The sequence below is a fragment of the Epinephelus lanceolatus genome, chromosome 18 (genome assembly GCF_041903045.1).
Source record: "Epinephelus lanceolatus isolate andai-2023 chromosome 18, ASM4190304v1, whole genome shotgun sequence".
NCBI classification, from domain to species: Eukaryota; Metazoa; Chordata; class Actinopteri; order Perciformes; family Serranidae; genus Epinephelus; species Epinephelus lanceolatus.
In genome coordinates, this window is record NC_135751.1 from 23,153,628 (window position 1) to 23,178,219 (window position 24,592).

The 24,592-nt window shown below is 41.0% G+C and overlaps 2 protein-coding genes across 4 annotated transcripts; one reads left to right on the forward strand and one right to left on the reverse strand.

Annotated features, from left to right (window-relative positions):
* Nucleotides 1-834: 834 nt before the first annotated feature.
* syngr2a (synaptogyrin 2a) lies at nt 835-4,156 on the reverse strand. The gene is made up of 4 exons (XM_033643929.2): nt 3,948-4,156; nt 2,656-2,893; nt 2,359-2,495; nt 835-2,237 (listed from the first exon to the last, which is right to left on the reverse strand). The coding sequence occupies exons 1-4, from the start codon at nt 4,044-4,046 to the stop codon at nt 2,040-2,042; spliced, it is 672 nt and encodes a 223-aa protein (XP_033499820.1). The 5' UTR covers nt 4,047-4,156; the 3' UTR covers nt 835-2,039.
* Nucleotides 4,157-5,890: 1,734 nt separating this feature from the next.
* LOC117268166 (transmembrane channel-like protein 6) lies at nt 5,891-24,082 on the forward strand. Of its 3 annotated transcripts, none has more exons than XM_078161469.1 (19): nt 5,891-6,133; nt 6,581-6,834; nt 6,916-7,065; nt 7,494-7,602; nt 7,687-7,774; nt 7,852-8,115; nt 10,519-10,727; nt 10,816-10,960; nt 11,971-12,114; nt 12,911-13,068; nt 16,784-16,874; nt 17,046-17,143; nt 17,240-17,335; nt 17,431-17,506; nt 17,591-17,724; nt 20,296-20,472; nt 20,731-20,809; nt 22,924-23,005; nt 23,951-24,082. In XM_078161469.1, exons 1-18 carry the CDS (start codon nt 6,081-6,083, stop codon nt 23,002-23,004), a joined length of 2,406 nt encoding a protein of 801 aa, XP_078017595.1. In that variant the 5' UTR covers nt 5,891-6,080; the 3' UTR covers nt 23,005; nt 23,951-24,082. The 3 variants fall into 3 exon arrangements, with proteins under 3 accessions (XP_078017595.1, XP_033500271.2, XP_033500270.2); XM_033644379.2 differs by lacking the exon at nt 23,951-24,082 and adding an exon at nt 23,114-23,793 and having other exon boundaries at nt 5,892-6,133; XM_033644380.2 differs by lacking the exons at nt 20,731-20,809; nt 22,924-23,005; nt 23,951-24,082 and having other exon boundaries at nt 17,421-17,506; nt 20,296-20,437.
* The last annotated feature ends 510 nt before the right edge of the window (nt 24,083-24,592 follow it).

Here is a 24,592-nt window from a genome sequence, read left to right on the forward strand (position 1 = left end):
ATATTGCAACGTCAACGTATCCTAGCTGCATCAGCAAAGAAGGAACATTTATGAATCTTGTCATGTTGGCAAATGTGAAATGTTTTGCCTGTAATGTGATCAACAGCATCCATTTCATTTTGTTTTTAAATCTGCCAAGGTGCCATTGCAATTTTGTAGGTGCAGATAATAATAATTATAATTAGCTGCATTGATATAAGTGTACGTTATGTTATGTTACAGATGTGTTGTATGTTAAACAGCTGCCAAAACCAAAACACTCACACAAAGACGTGTTGATGAGAAATATTAGACACTAATTATGATTAAATACTTTGCAAATAAATTTACTTTTTTTTCACCATTAGATAAATTAAATCTAGAGAGGCAACACTGTGAGCTAATTATTGATTTTTATTTTTTTGGCCCCTTTTTCCACATTTGGAAGTGTTTTATTTATGAGGATGAGATTTATCCAAATGTGAAAAAAATAACTGGTTGTTAGGTACATTTTGTTCTAGGACAAGTTGATTTTTTCCCCCTCTGGCTCTGCAGATTATTGATTCAAAGTTATTCCATTTCTAGCATTATTCTCTTAACCTACACACTGACTGTATGATGTGTGAAAGTTGGTTGTAGTGTAGTTAAAAGGTGAGACTGTGCACAGCAGACATGTTTGCTTTTGATGTTCTTTTCTTATTGTCTTTCCATTGTTACGTGCTGAACTGTTAACAAGTTCCTCCACATTCACCGACACAATCACTACGCAAATATTTGCCAAGGGAGCACAGCTCTGCAGCTCAGAGTCCGGGTCTTTCTTTAAAGGAGGATATAAATTACGGGCCGACTCACAGGTTCAAAACCAAAACGGTTTTTATTTGGCAAACCCCTGTGTGTGTGTGTGTGTGTGTGTGAGATACAGAATACTGTACAAAGGCACTTTAATGGGGAATTACTGTAAAGCCATCGAGCACAACAGTGAAACTGCAACATGTGCAAAGGTACAAGTACAGTGAAAGAAAGCAAGAGAAAAGTCATGTAGCATTTTTGATTGTCATGTACCTGGACTGAAAGGATTAAGTAAGATAATAAATATATCCATTTCCCCACAACGTCACTGAATTCCTGAAACCAAATTATGGCTGAAACATTTGCTGAATTGGAAATTAATAAAACTATTGGTTACCTCAAGAAAGGCACATTGAACTTCCACAGAGGTAGCTGATATAAATCGATGGTTTTGGCTACCTTAAAGCAAAACATAACACCCTTGAATACTAATCTTAAGTAGTAAGTGTGGCACAGTTGGATTTAAAACAATAAAAGTAACAATCTGAGATCAGATGTTGGCAATTAACTGACCCAAAGATATTGAGTGTGCTTTTCAGTGCATAAAAGCCATTTTTCAGTGGCTGATTATTTAAAAAAAAAAAAAGGAACAAAAACATGGCGTTACAGTAGTTACAGAAGGAACATTCTCATTGCACCCATTGATTAAATAACATGGGTTTGTTTTGTGGTCGAACAAAATATGTACTGAACTGTCTCATTCAACTGCTGTGTTTGGATCTGAGAGTGATAAAAAATATTGAACAGTAACATATTCATAAAAAAAATCCGTTTAAATAAGCCAAGCAAATTTCCCCGCTACAAACTAAATCCTAACCTGTGTGCTGACTAATGCTTTGCACTCGTAAGCCAAACAAAAGGGGCACTGAAATCACTACAGTCGGTTTGGTAAAAAGACACAATGGCACGGTCATCCTCTCTCTTACCAAGCCAATTTTCTTCAAACAAAATAATATCAATTTTTAGAGTTCACCCGACCTGTGTGGCACTTGAACGACACAGCAAACATCGACCACACGACAATGAAACGAACTAAAAACACATCAGTGCACCCAAATATATGCAAACATGTTCTGCAGGAAATAAATGGGAGTGCAGAGAACAGTCTGAGTTGTAAATGAAACCATTGGCACACGTTTATTTAAAAAAACAAAACAAAACAAAAACAAAAAAACTCCCCTGTTGGATTCATGTGTGTGAATCTCAGTCCTTCAATAAGCTGGAGGCTGGTACTCTCCCGGCTGCTCCTGGCCGTGGGAGAAAGGCGACTGCTGGTAGCCTGTGGGCCCGCTGCTGTACGGTGCGGGCGGGTATGGAGTACTGTGGTCATTGGCTGGGTCTCTGTACTCCTGGTCAAAGTCACTGACGCCTTGGCGATACCTTCCATACGCAAAGTAGGACAAGAGACCCTGTTGAGAGAAGGTTTAGTAAGTGGAGTTTAACGCTGGATTCTGGCAAATTTTCAACAAGCTGAGGTGTGTGTTATCATATGATTTTGTTAGTCAAATGCTGGAGGGATGAAAGGCTCACCCAGGTGATAATGGAGAAGAAGGAGAAGGCCACGACAGCGCGGGCAGCATCGCCAGCAACAGCAGCAATGTCACTCGTCTTGGACCACTGATTGGCCAGGACGCAGAAGCAAATGAACCACAGGAACGTCCAGGCAGCTTTCCCACAATGACAATGATTTAAAGCAGAGAAATAAACAGTCAGATTTAAGATGAAATACAATGACAGCACTAACCTCAACCAGGCTGCATTTCCTGTTTCTGGGGCACAGTTCCTGTATTCAACTATAAGCAGCCTATAGTGAAACCTGACTCTCACCTGAGAAAACCAAATCTCCTATAACAATGATTTTTCTCTCTTTGGCGTTGCTGATCTGCGGGAAGTAGGCGTCAAGTATGAGGAAGACAACACAAGCCAAGAAGGCCAGGACTCCGATGGCGACCCCATAGCTGCAGGCGCTGTCATTGTTGTTGAACATGCATTTGGTTTCTTCCTCCTTCGACGGGTTGATGTAGCCTTCTGCTGTGATGCTGGCAAAGACCACAATGGAGAATAACTGCAAAGGAGGGACACGCGGGGTTAATGCCATGGGGAGGGGGGTGAAAAACGCATGTTTCAAGTCATGCAGCTGCAGGGGCCGCGTGACTCTCATCACATGATTCACACTACAAGAAAGCTTTCACCATGGAAAAAACATAATATTGAAACATCTGTGAAGCCAGTTTAGACAAGTGAAGCTGGAAAAGTTAATGGTCTATTTTAACACATTAAATATGGCACAAAAAGAAAGTGACATCCTCTGTGAGTGATCCACTTTTCACACATGATCAGCAACAATTTAGATCAATGACTCGTCTTATCCTCTGGTTCAAGCTTGTCGTGTGTAAGGATTTGCTGCAGAGATAAGGGCAGCAAACTCTGCATCATCCTTTAAAATCACAGCTATTTAGTAATGCATTTATCATTTCTATTGTTTTAGATTACTGTTTTATCTCCCTGTTGTTTTGAATCTTCTTATTTAAGTGCTTAACGCTCGTGTTTTGAAGATATTTATGAATAAAGTCTATTATTACCATCAAAGAACTGAGCTCTTCCTCTAACAACTTAATCTAATTGACCAGTAACGTCTGGCATTTGAAAACTGTGCAGGCAAGTAGAGAGCAACAGATGACGCTGCACAGGTTTAATTTCCTCATCTGACTTTCACACTGTAAACACTTCAGATAAAAAGTAAGACATCTTATACGAGTTTTAGCCCACTATTATCTACTTTTCATAGCATAAAAAAGTACAGAAAGCGCCAGACAAACTTTACATCATCAGGTGGAAAACTGGCAGTTAACGTCAGTTGGTGACACAGCATTGGTCATGCTAGCTAACGTTAGCATCAACAAGTGCTACACAAAACATATCTAATTTCCATTTAAGTAGCGTTTATGTAAGATTTCAACCTAACACCCACTTCATGTCCACTGTTAGCAGCTCATATAGCTAACACTTAGTATTACTGACTGTTTCGTGTCGGCCCTGGCAGCTCACATCTGTTAGAACAAGCCGTTGATGTGACAGCTGGCTAACTTTGATGCTAACGTTTCCGTGGAGTCACTCACCCAGCTCAGGCAGCGCAAAATGGTTTGAGGCTGTTTTATGAAACTGGCTAAGTCGAAAGCACCGCCAGCCAGCGAGGCCCCGTACGCACTGCTCTGCATTTTTTGCTGCCAAAAAATGCCTGTCAGACGACTTAAAGACGAGCTGGAGAAAGTCTTCCTGTCAAAGTTGGGGCAGTTTCGTTTTGTAGCGCAGCTTCCTGAAAACTTTTCAAAGACCGCCCCCGCTCCGATGCGTTCAAGTGCTGCTCGTAAAGCGTCACGTCCGGGTCGAGCGAAAAGTACTATCGTAATATTTTCACTGTTAACCGGAAATATTTAATAAATTTACTCTAAAAAGTTACTTCGCAACTCAAGCAGGACTTTAAGCCGCCAGGTGGACAACGCATGAGGCTACAGGGAATAAAACATTAATACATTGCAGGGCTATTTATTTTACAAATTGTTTAATAATAAATGCCTTGTAAATTCCTGTAATAAATTTGCCTCTTCGAACCTAAATGCAACAGCACAGAAGCTGCAACATTCAAGAGTATAAAGCCAGAAAAACATATCAATATTATATTTTAAAAGCAGATAGGCTTACTATTAACATATGTCAATAGTATTCATATCCACTTAATACCATCAGTTGTACCTCTAATAATAATAATCAGCATAAATATACTTACTGATTTAGGCATGCAGGGCTTAAATCCAGGGCGTAGCACCAAATTCTGGGCCTTATACATAAGTATTGTCAGCCCCCATCCCCTAAATCCATGTCTCTCTCGTGCAGCTTTTGATTTTTGTTTTCCAAGCACAAATAATACACAATTGATATTAGTGTCTTTGCATAAACATACAATAAAACAGGCTATAATACTATAGTTTGCAGCAGCAGTAGCTCGGTCCACAGGGTTAGGAATAAGTGGATCGTGGACTGGTAGCTGGAGAGGTGCCTTCTGCCGGCACCGTCGAGGTGACCCTGAGCAAGGCACTAAACCCCCAACTGCTCAGGGCATCTGTCAAAGGCAGTCCTCTTGTTCTGACATCTCTCCATTTAATGCATGTATACTGTGTGTGCATGTGTGTGTATCTCAGGCCTGTGTGTATATGACATTTCTTCTTCCTTCTTCTTCTTCTTCTTCTTCAGCCAATTTTAATTTAGTAATGGCATTAATTACTTAGAAATAATAAAAAAAAAAAGCAAAACCAAACTTTTTATTCCAGGCTTCTTCCACTGGGGCTCTGGGCAATCTTTCCCTCCCACTACAGCACCCCTGCTGAAATCTACTACTGTAATCAAAATCAAATATTTCATGATACTCTCTGTTTCTTGCACTTTGGCTACTTTAAAGTTCCTAATGCATACATTCATGCATGGATCACTGAACAGGCCTACTGGACACAAGCTTTTTCCATCTAAGGGCCCCCCTGGCCTGAAAATGTTACTCAAATAACATGTTTGGTACCAACCAGAAAGAGGCACATGCATGTATTTCCATCCCTCGGTAATTATATTAAGCGTTTTCTTCAATACTATTTTCTAAAGTAAAGTTATATTTTGATTTATTTCCCTCTGATCCATCTGAAAAAAATGGAACCTCCTGGATTTACAGTCAGTGATCATTTCTAACTGGACTTGTAGTTTCTTCAACATTGCTGCTAGTTTAATAAACTAGTTGGACAAATGTAATGCAGTGTTGCAGTTCGTCATTGTGACCACTGAGAGGCAGTAAATACTAAATCTAATTGCAAACAGCTTCAAGACACGCACTATCATACTGTCACCTGCAGTAAACTTTTCCGATCAGTATGAAATATCAGATATTCATTTTTTCATCATATAATATTTACTACGTCTCTATGAGCTCCAGTACAGGACATGTCAAGGACACTTAACTGATTGCACTGGTGCTGATCACACTGATGCAGACAGATAACTTTGCACCCAAATGCAAATGAGGCACAGCTGTGCAGCTAGGGAGAGAGTGTGAGAGCGAGAGGAAGTCTGTCTGATGTGTTTTGACAATTATTCAAGAATAGAGTGCTACAATTTGAGAGACAACCCACATCTCTGTGGTCCACTGTTTGACTGAGGGCGCATGAGCCGCTGGGAGCTGTGTGTTTGCAGTGAAGAGATCATTAAAGACCATGGCCTACAGTGTCAGCATTCATCATGAATCGGACTCTGACTCTGACTTTGAGTAAGTTCTCTTGAAGACTTAATTTGAGATTTCCTTTACTTTTCATTGTTTAGTTGAACCTGACTGTCATTTCCTCTGCGTCTTTCTGCTCGGTTGGGCTTTAAATCACCATTGATGGTGGGCTAAGTGTCTTTCGTTAGACTGTGTTTCTGCTTTACTTTCTTGATGTTTGTTGAAGCTCCTGTCAAGTGCTCGGAGAGAACATTGTCAGTGTTTGAAGCACATTTGCATATACTTAGCATTATTTTTTAGGCCTGGAACTGGAAAGCTTTGGGTGACACATGGTGGGAAAAGTGTTTTACAATTCACAAATCTTTGGTGAATCACGATTGGCAACATGATGTATTTAGGATGCGGCAAGTCTCATTTTCTTGCTGCTGTAAGGAGGGTATTCACACCAAGGCCTTTGGGTCATCTTTTCCTCTGATGGTAATTACTCTCCCCCAGGTATGTGGGAGAGAGTCAACCACGTCAGGACTCCTTCCAGCTTGTTGGAGAGCCAGCAGCCAGCACCCAGTGGTGTCCTGAAACCCTACAGATGGACGTTTTTAAGGAATGCACGGGAACAAATGCAGAGTTTACTGCAAGTGGCCACATGAGAGATGAGACCGTAGACATAAAGCAAATAAACCCTCTACAGAGGCATCATTGGTCGGCTGCTACCCGAAAGGTCCTCTCCTCCATGCCCAGTCGCACTGCTGGTGAGATGAAACCCTCCTCTACTGTCTGTTTGTTGACAACATTCAGTTGACCTATTAAGTTGGCTTTCCTTGTCCACACAGGGATACATTCTGCTGCAGTAATTCCCAAGCGTGCCAGAGACTCATCTCGCCTACAGCAACACCAGACCTCCTCCCAGGATGCTTCTGACTCCTCTAGACCAACCCATAACGAATTTGTTCAGGCAGAGATGAAAGAAATCAACATTGAAGGTGAGCAGAAACCTAATGCTGTTGCTTAAAGCCTTACTGCTTTTCAGTGTTGGCTGCAGCAAGTTGTCTCTGAATGCATCAATAATTTGGCTGAGTGCAGCACAGTGGTGCAGTGGTTAGCATTGTCGCCCCACTGCAAGAGGGTTCCTGATTTGAACCCCAAGGTGGGGAAACCCTTCTGTGCGGCGTTTGCATGTTCTCCACGCATCAGCATGGGTTTTCTTTGGGTACTCCGGCTTCCTCCCACAATCCAAAGACATGCAGGCTAGATTAATTGGTGACTCTAAATTGGCCGTAATGTGAGCGTAAATGGTTGTGTGTCAACCCTATGACAGTCTCGCGACCTGTCCCAGTTCCTACCCCCCTGTGACCCCTAACAGGATAAGCGATTATGGAAAATGAATCAATGAATATTTTTTGATTCACAGAAAACAAGAAGGAGCAGTTGGTGTCCAGCCTCCGAGGCCTCTCAGTGAGTGAGGGAATGCGAAAGCTGCGAGCCACGCCAATCAGCCTGGCAGACAAGATGGAAGTCAGGTACACGTGGCACTGAAAACACTGAATGGCCTGCAAACTATTGCCACTGGCATGATGATAACTCCCTCATCTATCTTTTATAAGGCGACTTGCTTTCAGTGACGTAGCCGAGAGTTCGCTCATCAGCAGAAATATTCCATGCTACAGTCGTCTTAAGGCGTACATTTCGAGGGTGAGTACAAACAGTGGGCTACATAAGACATAAACCATTTTTGTTTGTGTTTATCAGTCTTGTTTTTCTCCCCTCAGAGTTGGCGTCACTGCCTGTTCAGCTGCCTCCCCGTCCTCGCTTCCCTCAAGCTGTGGCATTCACCCATGAAGAGACTGAGTGGACGTTTCGGAACCGGGGTGCTTTCCTACTTCCTGTTTCTCCGGACCCTCCTGCTCTTTAACCTCCTTCTCTTTGTCATTAACGGCCTGTTCCTGGTCTTCCCTCAAGCCGTTAACCCTCCTCCTCCTCATCATGATTCTCATTTCAACACTTTCACTGGCCTTGAGCTTCTCACAGGCACGGTAAGATACATCACACAAACAGACTGGTGACAAATTTAAGGATAAACCTGAGTAAATAAGTAGAGGAATGTAAAGAATGCAGATGCTTCCACACAGGTTTACTGCATGGTACAATTAAGCACTTAACATCCAATCATTCTCTGTGCATGGGCGGATCATGAGACAATGGGCCCCTGGGCACAGGTATGCTAAAGGCCCCACCACCTCTCTTTCTGTGAGGTTTTTAGTTATTTTTGTCTCTTTGAAGTAATTTTGTGGGGTTTTTTTGGTCATTTTGTGTCTCTGTGGTTGTTTTGCCTCTTTTTGTAATACTTTTGTGTGTCTTTGTTGTTCATTTGCATCTTTTTGGGGTCATTTTGAGTCCCTTCCTGGTAGGTACATGTTAATTTAAGTAATAATTTACAAATGAAAGCATGGCAGAGGGGCTCTGACACAGTAGGCCTGTTCAGTCATCTATCCATGGTTCTGTGGCATGTGTAAAAATGCCGTAACAAGCTGGCAAGACAAAAAGATCTGTGACTTTGAAAGAGTGTTCATTGTTGGTGCACTGATGGCAGGCTGGCTGCTAGTGTTTCAACAGAAACAGTGACTAAAGTGACAGCTATAGAAAACAGAGCAGTAAATAGGGCAGGAAACTGTGGTGGACACATCTGATGACTGTCATATATTAGTGTGAACTGAAATTAAAAACAGAAGAGCATCACATCCTCAGGTGACCGAGAATAACAATGCAGGACATGACATGTGCAAAAACCCCTCGCTACAAAGATGAATGTACATATGACAGTTTAGTGGTGTGAAAACCATAGGAAATTGGTTGACAGTGATGTGGGGGAAAAATGATACGGTTTAATGAGTCATCCACCACATTGTTGAAGTGGGCAAGTACATGGGTGGAGTACAGCAAGAGAACGGAACAGGTTTGAATGTTTGACCCCTGTACAGTGAGAGGCTCTGTCAGCTCTGTTATGCTGTGGGGGGTATTTTGCTGGCATGGTTTGGTTCCGCTTGTCTCCTTAGTGGGAGGGGTCGCTAAAAATCAATTAAGTTTTTGTCTGAGTGATCACCTTGATCCTGTGATGAAACGTTTCTATCCTGATGGGAGTCATTTCTTTACTACAAACACAACAGATAACAATGGAACAGCAATCAGCTCTGCAAAAAACCCCCAACTTGAACAGTTCGAGCAAACATATTCAGCAACGTATAGATCTATCCTGCTGCCGATGAGCTAATGCCACAACTCAAGTATAAATGTAAAAGTTACTGGGGTAACATGGATGTGTATGTGGGAGTGTGTATGTACGAATAGAAAGAATTAATAAGTACTAAACCAAAACCCAAACCCATACCCGAGTCCTGGATTTTGATGACTCCGGACTGCCACCTTTACCGAAAGGTTGGCTGGCCACATTTGGCTGTGAGGCGGGAACAGCATTGGTATTTGTTCATTTGTAAAGCTTTGATGCAGATGCTTCCAGCCTATATTTCATCCCTTTTAACTCTGACCTTACATAATCTCGGTGCTCGGTCACAGAACAGGTTGTTGCTTCACATTCCCTCAATCAGATCTGAACTAGGAAGAATGTCATTCTCTTACAGTGCTCCTTATACATGGAATATTCTCCAAGGGACCTTAACCTTGGACACTCTGCAACCCTCATGGCTCTTTAAATGCCTCATTTCTGATCTTGTTTTAGGTTAGTGTAAACGCTTTATACAACTATACATCCACACCTTAACATATTTCTACTTTTAGCGACCATGTAGTGAATCATATATTACAGCCTCCGTGGCCACTAGATCTCAACCCAGTTGAACACCTCTTGGAGATCTGGGGCCGATGGGATGAAGGGTTGAGAGTCGAATTGATGAGGGATGAAGGAATGAGGGATGAGGGATGAAAGGTTGAGGGTCGAAAAGATGAGGGATGAAGGGTAGCAGGGATGAGGGTCAAGGGCCAGATGGATGAAAGGTTAGGGATGACAGGGTAAGGATCAAGGGATGTCGAGTGAGGAATGAGGGTATGAGGGTTGAGGGATAAAGGGATGGAAGACTAAAGGTTGAGGGTTGAGGGATGAAGGCTGGGTTTCTGGGTAGCTGGTGAGCATGGTGATGAACGTGTTGAGTCAAAGGCAGGAACACAGGAGGGATCCCGGGAGTAAGACTGAGTGGGGGAGTTGTCTCTTCATGAGCTCGACTTTGGATAGAGCCCCAACTGGTTCCTGTATGCAGAAAGGAGCAGAGAAAAAGATGTAAGAGTAGCAAGATGGGACTGGGTGTGTGGGATGTGAGAAATGTGTCGAAGGGAAAGAGAATGCATCAGGTGTGTTTAAATACTATTGGGCGGAAATGGGATGTGTTCGAGGCTTTGTTCCCGAATCAAGTCTTTGTCTCTGACAGGGCTACTTCTCTCAGAGTGTGATGTTTTACGGCTACTACACCAACACCGTCCTCAAAACGTGTCGAGCTGCTGACTCCACCACTGACTCACCTGATCTGCCAGTGTGTGATGCTGATAAGCCCCACGTAGTGCCATACAGCATACCTGCAGCCTATTTCTTTACCATCACCATCACTGCCTTCTTCATCTGCATCATCCTGGTGTACAGGTTGGACAATAAGTGAACTACTTATGCATTAATTTCATTTTACTCCTCTTCATCAGGTGTATTTCATGGTTATATCATTCTCCTGCAGCATGTCCAAGTCCTTCGGGAGAAGTTTTCAAGTCCTCAAGTCCAACGGGAATCTGGCTGTAAAGGTTTTCTGCTGCTGGGACTTTAAAGTCAGCAAGAAGACGTCCGTGAGACTGCAGTCTGAGAAAATCAGCACTCAGCTCAAAGTACGCAGCAAAGTTAAATTTGACTCACTATGTGCAAAACTCATTTTCAATGTAGATACAAACTTAGTTAAGAGGCCGAGATGATGATTCTACACTTCAGATGAAAACATCAGTGTGAACCAATCAAAACATGCAGGGATCCTACATATTTGCCATTTTAAAATCCCATACTATTCCAGACTCAAATTTTCAGACTTCTCAGTAGATTTTTTTTTAAGATCTTATTTGACATCTGAGTACAAATAGCCAGACATTCAGTCTACACATGTGCGAAAAGTTGGCCAGTCCTCTGTCATAACATCTCTGCCCAAAGAGGAAGTCAGCCTTCCAGAGTTACAATTTTACCTAAACATATTATTTAATGTTTGTTATCTCCATATTTCTAGCATTTTATAAATAAGAACTGAAAATTAGTTGAAAAAAATTACATATAATTTAATTTTCACAGCATCAGCGCAGCCTTGTTTATTCACTGTCACTAGGGAAACCAAGATGAATGCAGCCATAAAAGTTTCCTTACGCAGAAAAGAGTTTGAATAGATGCAAATTCTGGGTACTTTTGTCTTTCACATTTCAAACTAATTTGATTGCAGATGTCCGGATTTGGTTCACTTATAAGGCACTTGGAGCAGAGCTGTTTTGCAGGCTGTGACGTACAGGCGTTGAGGCAGCTCTGTGTAGTAGTGTGTGTTCGGTTGCACGCCATACTTCTTGCCTTGCTTTTGATAACATCAAGCTCGCTCTGGCCCTCACTGTCTCACACAGTGGTGAACATCTTGGCTGTGGTGGCTGCCTGCTCTGAAAACTATGAAAAACACTCTGCTTGTGTGGTCAATTTATTTTTTAGAAATTCTCAGTTCTATATTTTATAAAGCAGAATAGGAGAAACAGTATAAAGCATTTTAAATCCCCTGCTCTAAATATAATCAATAGCAGTGCTTATCGCAGCTCCAGCTCATTGTGAAGATCATTTAATGCTTCTGGCTTGACCTTACAAACTTTTCCAACAGGAGCTGCTGTCTGAGATGATCAGTGGAGAAGATAAAAAGACCTGCATGCAGCGACTCGGCTGCCTTATGGTGCACCTGGTGGCGTGGACTATTTGCCTGGCCAGCATCTTCCTGGGCGCCATGGGAGTCCACTACCTGTCAGAGGTTAGAGGAAACAGCTACTGTTGTGCAGCCAGACATGACAGATTTCATGCACACTGAGCAGCTATAGGGCCTGTGTGACATTTTCTCAAGACTACAACAAAAATAGCTCTGATCAAGAGGCACCTTCCCACCACAGTTAATTTACTTCTCCTTTTTCTTTCCTGGTAGAAGTTCAACACACCATTTTTTTGGTCTCTTGGTGTCTTACAAAACTGCAATGTGTGAGAATCACAAAACTGATCCTAAATGAGATACTGGAGGAGGAGTGTGTTTAACATTGTGTTTCGCAAACTTCTCCCCCCTTTGGAGAAATCCCACAACCCCACCTGACATGCCAACTTTTATCAGCTGGTAAAAATACTGAGGGGACCAAATTAAGATGCTAGGTTGTATTTCCCTGACACAAACATGCATATTTCATGTGATTTCCTGTTGTGCAAATAAATATGCATGTTAAACTTTGCCCACAAAGATACTAAACACACAAGAGCCCCGTGCTATTGGCAGTGATGTTGAGAGCAAGATAGGCTTCTTCCTTATTTTAAATCAGATGTGTCAGCCAATGATGGCTTGATCACCACTCTTTTACTCACTTTCTAAGACCTGATATTTTGCTTTGTGAATAAGCCTTGATAACCTGAATCGGAGCTCTCTTGTGTCTTTCTCATGTCCAAATGAATCATATTCATAGAGCTTTTCCACAGCAAACATTTGGAAAAGCAGGTGTGGAAGTAATAGCATTTGTGATCGTGAGGCTCCAGCCCTCACTCACTGTCATTTGTCCGTCCCTTCACAGGCTGTCATTGAGCAGAGGCCTTTCAAAGAAACTGAGCTGCTGCTCTTGTCTGCAGTGGTGTCTGGCATTAACCTGTTACTCCCCGGCCTCTTCAACCTGTGTGCCTGGATAGAGAAACATGACTCACCCAGTGTTCGTGTCTATGTCTCCATCTTCAGGTGAGAAGAAGAACTGTGGCATCACATAGAAGCATACAGTATATAGGAAATCTAGACGTGTTAAAGCATAGGGCAAACATAATTTACTATAATACTAATACTAATACTAATACTACTAATAATAATAAACTTTATTTATATAGCATCTTTCATACAAGAAATACAATTAGGGGAGTATAAGCACTGACTGCTTCACGTGAAAATAGATATAATGAACATAACAGAACAGATTCATAAAATCCTAGAGCTGTTAACCTATTCATAAAATCAAGTAAAATTTTAAGAGTTTTAAAAGAAGTTGCAGCAGTGTGAAGTCAATTCAATTCAATTCAGCTTTATTTAAAGTGTAAAATCACCATAAACATGGTCTCGAAACATTTTACAGTTCACATAGACAAAAATACATTAGAAAAATACAAATTACAAAAAAAAAAAAATACAATTTACAAATAAGCACAATTATTTACAAAAACAATTAAAATAAAATTTAAAAAAGTGCTATCAAGTTGTGCCATATGCTTGGGAAAATAAATAGGTTTTTAGTCTCGATTTAAAAATATCAATGGATTCAGCATCCCTTACTGATTGGGGGAGCCGGTTCCAGAGAAGTGGGGCACGGTGGGAAAATGCTCTACCACCTGCTGATTTTTTTTGTGAATTTTGGGGACTGTGAGGTAGTTACCATTTTGTGAGGGGAGAGCACGTGTTGAAACGTATGGAGTGATTAGTTCAGATAAGTATGGGGGTGCTAGGCCATGTAGAGATTTGTAGGTGAGTAAAAGCAGCTTGAAGTCTGATCTGGACTGGATCGGGAGCCAGTGGAGAGTGATTAAAGCTGGGGTTATATGATCATATTTCCTGGTTTTGGTTAGTATCCTGGCTGCTGCATTTTGAACAAATTGTAATTTGTTTGTGCTGCACTGCGGTAGGCCAGAGAGGAGGATATTGCAGTAATCAAGTCTAGATGAAACAAAGGCGTGAACTAAGATTTCAGCATCTGAGGTATTTAACAGGGGAAGGATCTTTGAGATGTTGCGTAGATGGAAAAATGCTATCTGAGTGATTTCCCTGATGTGAGCATCGAAAGACAGAGATGAATCAAGAGTCACACCAAGGTTTTTAACTGTTGAGTTTGGGGTGACAACACAGTTGTCGATGTTTAGACTAAGGTCAGTGAGGAGTGGTAGTTGGGTGCTCGGGCCTATGATTAGTAATTCGGTTTTGTTGGCGTTCAGTTGTAAAAAATTTTGTGACATCCAGTGAGTAACAGCAGATTAGCAGGATTCAAGATTTGTAAGTTGGGATTGATTGTCAGGTGTAAGTGGAATGTAAATTTGCTTGTCATTGGCATAACAATGGTAGTTAATGCCAAATCTACGAAATATGTCACCAAGAGGCAGTAAGTATATACAAAAAAGTAAGGGACCCAAGACAGATCCCTGTGGTACGCCAAACTGCACTAACGAAGTCGAAAAAGAAAGTTTCTGACCTGTATCAGGAAAGTTAGAGCTAGTTAAAGGCTGAAGTGAACAGATATGTTTTTAGCTTTCTTTTAAAAATATTTAGTGAGCTAGCTTCCCTGATATCTATAGGTACTGTAGTGTGTTCCATAGCTTTGGGGCGTAATTGACAAAGGCTGCATCCCCGATCATCTTCTGGCTGTTGCTGGGAACCTCCAATAAACCAGCAGCAGATGATCATAGTGTTCTTGGAGGCAAATAGTTAACAAGGGAGTTAGCGATGTAGCTCCATCCTAGCCCATGTAGGGCTTTGTAAACAAGGAGGAGGACCTTAAAATCAATTCTAAATGTAAGAGGAAGCCAGTTCAGAGCAGCTAAGACTGGCCTGATGATAAGGTTTTTCAGGAGGCCAGTAAAAAGTGCATTTTAGTAGTCGAGGCGGCTTGAAATAAAAGCGTGAATCAATTTTTTAGAAATGGTCACACCTTAGCTATGTTTCTGAGGTGGAAAAATTAGGTTTGATGCACAATGCACGATGTGAGTGGTGTGATTAAGCGGCAGCCTCAAAGGTTGAAAAACGAAGCCAGCACCAAGTGCCCAAAACTGCAGTCTCTTGAATGGCCCATTGAGGTTGGCTCCAGCCTCCAGCCAGTCAATCCCCATTGACAGCCATGTTTAAAAAGCCCTTCTTTATATCAGAAATAAACATGTTCACAGCCTGGTAAGAAAAAAAGGTTTTGGTCTCTGTGGCTTATTTCAACATTCACCACAACTGTACAGGTGGTGAATTTTTATTTAACTCATCTGTTTAAATTTTATTAAGGCTTGAAGTTATGCATGATTAACAGCGGGCAGCTTGAGTGACAGACAGTCTGAGTCACCCCTCGCTAATACAGCTCCACCCTCTCGTCCAAATATGGTCACTTCTGGCTCCAAAAACTAAGATGGCATTGGCCGAAATTCTGAACTCAGAGCTTCAAAACGGGACTCCACAAAGCAATGGCCGACATCACAGCAGCTACGTCCATTATTTTATACAGTCTAATGTCACAACATACCACTATTGACGATAACTGTGTTGCCTGAAAATAAAATATTGATATCATATTGATAACACACATATGATAATACTGTGTAAATAATCAAGTGCCTCGTAAATAATCTCTTGCATTGTCTCCATCTTCCAGTGCCATCTGGTTGCCTTTTCATTATATCCATTCAGTGTAACAGTTCTTTTTGTACGTGTTTGTACAGTTATGGTTACAGACACTCTCTTCACCTCCCTACAGGTGTATTTTTAGTTTAATTCATTGCCAACAAAAAAGACAAAATGCACAATAAACAAAGTTAAAGATGAATTTGATTGATAGCTTATTCATTTTTTCAGATTTTCTATACATAGCAGGGTAACATCTTTATTATGAACTCTTTTGGTCACGATAATCATGTAGTGAAAATCTGGTTTTGTACCAGTCCTAACGTACTTTCGTTTTTTCTCCCATTTTTTCACCAGTTTAAGTTAAAGATATCAACATTTATACATTTCTTTCTTAAATTTTGGTCACAAATTTGTTAGAATCCATGTTAGTAAGCACTTCTCCTTTTCCAAGATAATCCATCCACCTGACAGGTGTGGCATATCGACATGCTGATTAAACAGCATCATACGACACAGGTGTGCCAGGGATGGTCACAATAAAAGGCCGCTCTATAATGTGCAGGTTTATCTCATAACACACTGTCACAGATGTCATTTCACTGCCAGAAGACGTCTTCGATGTTGTTTCCATGAATTTAGCAGTACACCCACGAACCAGCTGGGCACGTTTTAAGACTCATGAAAAATACACAATATATCTTTGATATGTGTTTTTCAGTCATCAGTTCAATTACCTTATTGAAAATTATTTAAATTACATCTACTAATACTCCCACAGTGAACTGCTGAACACAAGATGTATCTGGCTTCACTGAAAAGTCTGTTCTCAAGTCTGTTGTCAGGAGGAGGTTTCAAGTTTCCACATTACACTTATGTCATTTTCATTATGAAGCATGACTGGCTCCCAAAATAGTTGGAATGAAAACAACCTTCTAGTTTGAAAAACCCAAGAGAGCCATCATCCACTACATTTTTGGGTGGAGGGGGACTTGTGAAGCTGGGTGGCATTCTGGTGGCATTTCTAATCAATTTTCCCCTTTTTCTTTAAAATATTACTTTTTATCATAAATATAAAATCTCCTCCTTATTTCCTCAGGAACCTGCTGTTGAAGGTCAGCATTGTTGGAGTGCTGTGTTTCCGTTGGCTCGGGAGAATTGCTGTGGAACCAGAAAGTCGTGGTCTGCAGGTTACAAGAATCCTCACATTTACACCTTCTCTTGACTATAGTTTTGGAGCGACACTGAATTGTGTGATGTTGATCATTCCTAAAATACGCAGACATGCCCCCTGATTTTGTGTTTGCTGCTATTGATCCCTACTGAATTAATGTGTACATTAATGTTTCTGTGGTCTTCAGTGTTGGGAGAGCTTTGTGGGGCAAGAGCTGTATCGCCTGCTCCTGATGGACTTTGTCTTCACTGTGCTTTACACTTTTTTGGGAGAGTTCCTGTGGAGGCAAGTTGGCGTTTTATAACCATGAATCATGTGACTTGATTCTGTTGTTTGCTGTTAATAAAATCACTCAGTTAAATTAAGCATCTTCCCTCACAGGCTCTTCTCCAAGAAAGTGCTGAGAAGGAACAGGATGCCAGTGTTTGACATTGCTCGTAATGTGCTGGAACTCATATACGGACAAACTCTTACTTGGTAATGACATGATATTACATCACATCCTTAAAATCAATCACATATTCAACCAAAAAAAAGTGGATTAAACATTAATGGTGTTCAGTTCTTCCCAGGCTCGGGGTGCTGTTTGCTCCACTACTTCCTGCCGTCCAGATCATAAAGCTGTTTGTGCTATTTTACATGAAGAAGGTCGGTACAGAAGGTGTCACACAATGTGTTTATACTCTGAGGTGCACGACAAACTTCACATTCCTCCTCTGGTTTCTCCCACAGAGCAGCCTAATGCTCAACTGTCAGGCGTCCAGAAAGCCTTGGAGGGCCAGTCAGATGACGACACTGTTCATCTGTCTTTTGTGCTTCCCCTCGTTTCTCGGTGCTGCTGTGTCTGTCACTTACACAATTTGGACGTGAGTACGACAAACAACATCCCCTGTTTTATTTACTATGATGCTAACAAGCAGTTTCCCCACTGAACGGCACGCGAGAATTTCACAACCTTAGACATGCAAAGCTTTTTAAAAACATGTTTTGGACACAATAATAGTCTGTCATTGTGTGCCAAGCAAATTACCACTAAACGTGTACATGTGTGTTAAAATAGGACAATGACCATGACGTTAAAGAGTACACTATCCAGTTTTAGTTTCAGGGAGTCCTACAAGTTTCACCAGACACTAATCTTACCTTTAAAGTGTAAGGCTGGGAATATATTCTGTTTTTTTTATTCTTCTAAATTCCATTTAAAGTCTGAAATCAACAAGTCTTAATTTAACAAATGTCTGATATAACTTTTTACAATAGACATCCATTGTTGCCAAAACCACATCTATTAGCCTCACAGCTGCACTCGTTGCTTTGTTATAATGAAAATAGGCACTGTAGGATATTTTGAGTCAGTGATGTGTTTTAATCCACATCTGAAAGTAAAGTCCCCAACAAATTCAGAGTAGCTTGTTTGCAATTGTGTGGCTATTATGACACACAGAATTCAGATGGAGGAACTGGAAATAGAGGAAAGTGACTACATAAGAGGGCTGGATGAACCCGCAGGCAGCAGGTATCATCCAAAAACTGACATTCGTGTTAAATGTAATCCATACAAAATGAAGAAAAGTGTTTTTTTTCCCACAAGCTCACCAATTTGCGGAGTGTGGAGTGTCATCATTACAAATTGCCTCATCCTCGAGACCTCTTAAAGGGAAATTTCGGTTTATTTCAACCTGTCTCCTATCGTCCTAAATTTGTTTCAAGTGACTAGTGACATAAAAATAATAGTTAGCATGTTAGCCGTTAGCCTAGATACAGCTGGGGCGCATAGTAGCGTCAGACCTGTTAAAAAGTAAGTGAACGGGCATACTTCAAGTGCAAAGTTAGTCCACTAAACAAGCTTTTTTCCACAAAGACCGCCTCATATCGTTAGAATAAATGTCAGAGAACATATAGAAAATGACATGTAGCCTAAACTTGTTGTCTTACCGTACCGGTATGGTGCTATGTTTGTTTACCATTTAGCTCTGCTTTTCAAAAATATCAGATCGCTGCTTGTTCTCGTGATATTTCGGCAGCGCTTTGGAAAGCAGAGCTAAATGGTAAACAAACATGGCAGCACACCGGTAAGGTAAGACAACACGTTTATATGTTGTTTTCTATATGTCCTCTGACATGTATCCTAACGATATGAGGCGGTCTTTGTGGAAAAAAAAGCTTGTTTAGTGGACTAACTTTGCCCGTTCAATTATGTTTTAACAGGTCTGACGCTACTATGCGCCCCGGCTGTATCTAGGCTAACGGCTAACATGCTAACTATTATTTCTATGTCACTAGTCACTTGAAACAAATTTAGGACGATAGGAGACAGGTTGAAATAAACCGAAATTTCCCTTTAATGTTTCTAACATTACACGGTGAGCCGATGAAAGTTTACAAGAGTCTAGTGGACTGTTGCTATTTTGTGTGCCGTTGGATCCATGACTCAAACTGTCTTGCTGTCCTGTTTTTGTCTCATTTCTCAACTCTCTACATGGATGCATTACTTTCAGGTTGACTTTACAGGTAACGTTAGCAAACTTTAGCTATTATTTTCTACCTAGCTACTAGGTCAGCCTTTCCTAGAGGTCTTGTGGAAAGCTGTTCAAAATCTATGTCATGGCTAAAAACACAGAAGTTGTCACAGCACATTGTATTTGTATCCAACTCAGGGCGTTTAACACAACGCTTGAACATTTATATTTCAAATTAGTTGACTGAGCTCCTCCAGACTGAAGATGGAGGTTTTGATCCACATCTGCTGCTGCTTTGTTTTTTACTTCTCTCCTTTACCCTTTACTATTTTCATGACTTAAAAACAGTGCAAATCACAGGCATTTTCCCAGTATTGGCAGTGTTTGCCTCCAGTTGCCTGCCCTCCATCTAGACAACGCAGTGATGTAGGCAATGATGTCATATGCAAAGAAGCTATTCATATCTGTTAGAATAATGTTTGCTTGAAACTATATCCCCAAGCTTTAACGGGAAATTACTCTTTTAAAAAGCAACTGTATATTTCAGACCCATTTTTAAAGGAGTAGTTTGACATTTTGGAAATATGCTTATTTGCCTGTGGATATTCTCATTTATCCAGGTCATAGTTATCTCAAGGCAGTTGAATCGGACGCAACTGGACTTAGTTTTGTCTTAGAAGACGTTTCACCTCTTATCCAAGAGGCTTCATCAGTTCATGCTTGTCTGACTAGGCTGGAACTAGTCTGACAAACTGGTGTGGAAACCCAGGTATTTAACCTCTGAGGAGGCCTTCACAAGGTCACTGATGTCACTGATCTGTTCACATTATGAGAAATATAGATTAATCCCAGCTAACATCAATGTCTTTGGAAATCTTTAAATCCAATGTGCTTGAATTTGAAAAGGTGTTACTCTCCAAACACTTACAAACTGCACTGTATCTTCAAAAATCCATCTGATCTGTATGATGCCTGCAGGATTAAACCCTCGTCAGGATGCGGCCCTTTCAGGAATCTCACCACAATGTTTCAGTCAGGACAGCTGTGGGCACGGGAGCTGGAGAACGCCCACCCGATCCTGTCATGGCTCAGCTGGGCCTACAACTCTCTGGTGGAGAACCCACTGTTCTTATTCCTCGCTAGTGGAGTCCTCCTGTGAGTGGTGACTGGTGACGTTATGATGTTATTATTTCATAACTGCTATCAATTTAATTTTCTATTTCGTGCTGCTAGCAGAGTACAAATTTCTCCAAGGAGAGAACTTAACATTAAGATGCACCATAGGGTCACTTTTGACTGTCTTGTGGTGGGAATGCTGTTTGCTCTCTTGAAACATTTGTGAGTACAAATTCAGTACCTGAATACTGCTCTGTAAATTTAAATTTGATGCATTATGCTTTCTGTTTTTTTCAGAATGGTGATATATTTTCACACTCAAGTTGTTGATGGCCAAAGGAGAATCATCAGCCGGTTAGAAAAGCAAGTTGAAAACGTACGCATTTTTCTAAACAAGGCGAAGAGTCTATATACTAGTGGATCTATGTCGATGCACTTACGCTAAATGCTAATGTCAGCATGCTTATAATAACAATGCTAACATGCTGATGCGTATGAGGTGTAATGTTTGAAATGTCTACCATCTTTAGCATGCTAGCATTTGCTTTTTGCTGTTAAACACAATTTACAGCTCAGATGGAAATGTGATTAGTTCTGCAGGTATTTTAGCAATAATCTTAATTCATAAAATGCTTTTCAAAACAGAGTCATGTCAATAATTAAAACAGACAAGACATGGAAACAACACCTTTTAAAAGAATGGATAAAACACTTTAGTGTATAAAAACTGAGGAAATAAAAGACGGGTTAAATGAAGTCAAAACTCAAGTAAAATCAGCAAATGCTCTCAGGTAAAAGGATGTTTTAAGAAGGGACTTAAAAGAGATCACTGACTCAGCCGACCTGATTACCTCGGGCAGACTGCTCCAGAGCCTCGAGACCCTGTCAGCAAATGCTCTGTCCCCTTTCATTTTCAGCTTGACCTCTGGAACAAACACCTCTGCTCAAGGACCTCAAAGTACGATCGTGATCGTACTTTTGAAATATTTCTAAGAACATGAAAACATGATTGCACAAGCTTTGTGATATGCTGCTCAAAACTTAAATCGCTGTCAAACCAGACTCCCAAGATTTCTTGCAACAGGTTTGATGTAATCCAATAGGGGACCAGCCAAAGGCAGAATGTGTTGTGTAACATGCTGGGGTCCGATGACAACAGTTTCTGTTATGACCAAGTATAGCTGAAGAGAATTTTTTGACATCCAGGTTTCAACATCAGTAAAGCAGTCACTGAGTGAACGCATCATTCCATCATCTAACGGGCAGGTACATCTGTGTGTCATCAGCATAAAAATGAAGAGAGGCACCATGTCTCTGAATAATGAGGAGAGGACAGAGGAGGACAGGGGGGAGTCACTGATGTCTGACCAAAGTCAGTGGTAATCCATATAAGGCTCGTTTCCACCACAGGAAATTCGGGGTAATTTTACGGGGCAGGGGCTGTTGGTGCGTGTCTCCACCGCAGGAACCACCCCCGAAGGACAGAGTTCCGGAACTTTTACAGGAGCTAAACAAGTCCCTGCCTCGGAGTAGGCACTCAGAACAGCCCCGAGAAACTCCTGGCTGGGGCTTGGGGTTTACTTGGTGCTGATTGGATATGCTCAAGGCGGGATGTGACGTTTTGTAATTAATACCATGGTTATCGTAGATTAGCTGGGCTAACCTTTAGCTGTTAGCGGTGTCTGTAATAACTCAATAAACGGTCCGTGAAAAAATATTTTTTCCAGCGGATATCTTAGTTACAACATGATTGAGCTAGCAAAGCAGTTTTGTGTTGCTATGTGTGGTATTTATTCAGTTTTGGGAAATCACAATGTCTAGAAAGCATCAGCTGACAAGGACAGCTAACAGCAGCAGCAAAGCTAACATCAGGACGTGATCTGTTAAAAGCCTCCCGTTGTCGGATACGACATGAAACTACTCCAGTTAGCTCAATCATGTTGTAACTAAGACATCTGCTGGAAAAAATATTTTTTTCACGGACCGTGACCAGAGTTATTACAGACACCACCAACGGCTAACGGCATCCCTACGCCCCTACGTCGCCCCGGTCAAAATGGTCGCGCAACGATTACATCACATACAGAGCCTGGTAACTTTACAGGAACCTTCCTCCTACTCTGCTCTCTCAGTGGAGACACGGCGGTTGAGAGGGCCAAGCGAGAGGACGTTTCTGTAGTAGTTCCTGCCCCCCAAATAGCACCAGGAACTTCTTTAGTGGAAACGGGCCTATAGACTGAGATATTTCAATAGATATGTGAAAACGTTGACTTATGGTGGTGCCAGAGGAAAAATCAGGAGATGGTCATGTCATGGAAAAACACAAATGTCAAAATCACCAAAACAGTGTCTGGATACTGTGAATGTTTTTACCAAATTTCATGGAAATCCATCAAATAGTTGTTTAAATATTTGTAAGCATGTCTAAAAATCGTTGACACCGTATGTTGATATTGATCTTAATTAATTTTTTCTGGTTGTTGTATACAGGAGGGTAAAGACAAAAAGTTCCTCATTGCCAGTTTGCAAGCCATTTACGAACAAAGTAGTCTGGTTTCCCCTCATAGATGAGGTGAGTAGTCTCAGTACATCTTAATCTCTGTCTTAACGAATTCACCTACAATCTGAGAAGGCATTTGTGTGAACGCTGTCCTCCATATAATAATGTGTTTCCCCTCAGTCTGTGGCTGAACAACAGAGCAATGAGACGCCATCAGGAAATCAGGACAATTGTCCACAAAACACAATGAGAACAAAACAAGCAAAACCAGAAACAGTAAAGTGTGACATCAAACATATTCCATAATGTGTGAGCTCTTAATGTGCTGACTGTTAGCTTCATAATGGAGCGGTGAACATTTATTTATACATAGAGCTCCTGTTGTATGTCAGGATGTGTATTTCTTTATGTGTAGTTATTTTTCATATTCTGTGAAAGTTTATGAGTTATTATCTTGAACATGCTGTATGAAAATAAATTAGTTTGAACACATCTAGTGTGCCACTGGAATTATTTAACCAGATAAAAATCCACTGAGTTAAATTTTTCCTTTTCAAAGAAGGTAGCAAAGTTACATGTCGAGTACATGTTGTTCACATGCCTAGAATAAAATGCAACACAATACATCACATAGTATAGAGGACAACATCGTGTAAGGTAAATACTGAATGCTTTATTTTTTTAACAAGTTATGAAGATCTTGGATATTTTGTCACTTATTTTTACAAATTAATTTATCTGTTGCACTGGATGCCAGGTTAAGAGGAGCCCCATCTCGGGGGAAGATAAGGCAGTGGCCTATGTGAGATTTGCTACTAAAGATGAAGCAGACAGGGCAGAATGGGCTGGTCCTCACTACATTGGAGGCATTGTGGAAGTGACACGAGTTGTGAATCCAAAGGTGACTTGTTTCTCTCCCTCTGTTGGAGCAGAGCTGGTTTAGAGCTGTTCTCATGTTGGATGTAAAATGTTGAAATGTTGATTAGCAGTACCTGATTTTAAAATTCTGTCTTTCAGATAGAGGAGGATTCAGATGAGGAGGTCGCTGCAGCCGCTAGTTTGCCTCGAACTCGGCGTTCACTCGGGTTGAGCTACATACTGGAGGATGCTCAGTGGTTAGATAAAGACCAAGATGATGAATTAAAAAATACTGTCTAACTTTTTCTCTACGTCTAAAATCATAAATGTAAGCTATATGTAAATCAATCTGGGGATTGTGAACTTAAACTAATGTGGAGTAGCTATAATATTCTGTAACCTCAAAGACTAAAAACATAAGGATGTAAATAATGCTCTCAAATGCTTGTTGTGTCTTGTGACTATTGTCAACTTTGGGTGGATAATAAAGTTTTATTCTATGTTATGGTTTATTCAAAGACTGTCAGAGACATGGGGATGTTAGTATATAGATGAGATGTTTACTTTCTTACTGCAGCCAGTGTTAGTGAATAAAATATGATCTGTAGTTTATAAGAACAGCCATGAAAACATATGGCGTACCTTGGCAAGGTCCACAGGAGGAGCACTCTTTGATCAAGCTTTTGCGTCAGGCCCGGGAATCAAGAAAAATTGTATCTAAACCGTATCACTATTTCCTGGAAAAATCATACGTTACTCTGCCAGTTAATGTGTCTTGGCGGGCAGATATCCCTGACCTGG

Coding starts and splice junctions, on each gene's coding strand:
- LOC117268166 (XM_078161469.1), top strand. CDS start 6,081: ATGGCCTACAGTGTCAGCATTCATCATGAATCGGACTCTGACTCTGAC. Junction 17,336..17,430: donor TACGGACAAACTCTTACTTG/GTAATGACATGA, acceptor AGTTCTTCCCAG/GCTCGGGGTGCTGTTTGCTC. Junction 20,810..22,923: donor TAGAAAAGCAAGTTGAAAAC/GTACGCATTTTT, acceptor TGTTGTATACAG/GAGGGTAAAGACAAAAAGTT.
- syngr2a (XM_033643929.2), bottom strand. CDS start 4,046: ATGCAGAGCAGTGCGTACGGGGCCTCGCTGGCTGGCGGTGCTTTCGAC. Junction 2,894..3,947: donor TTTTGCGCTGCCTGAGCTGG/GTGAGTGACTCC, acceptor CCTCCTTTGCAG/TTATTCTCCATTGTGGTCTT. Junction 2,496..2,655: donor AGGAGATTTGGTTTTCTCAG/GTGAGAGTCAGG, acceptor ATTGTGGGAAAG/CTGCCTGGACGTTCCTGTGG.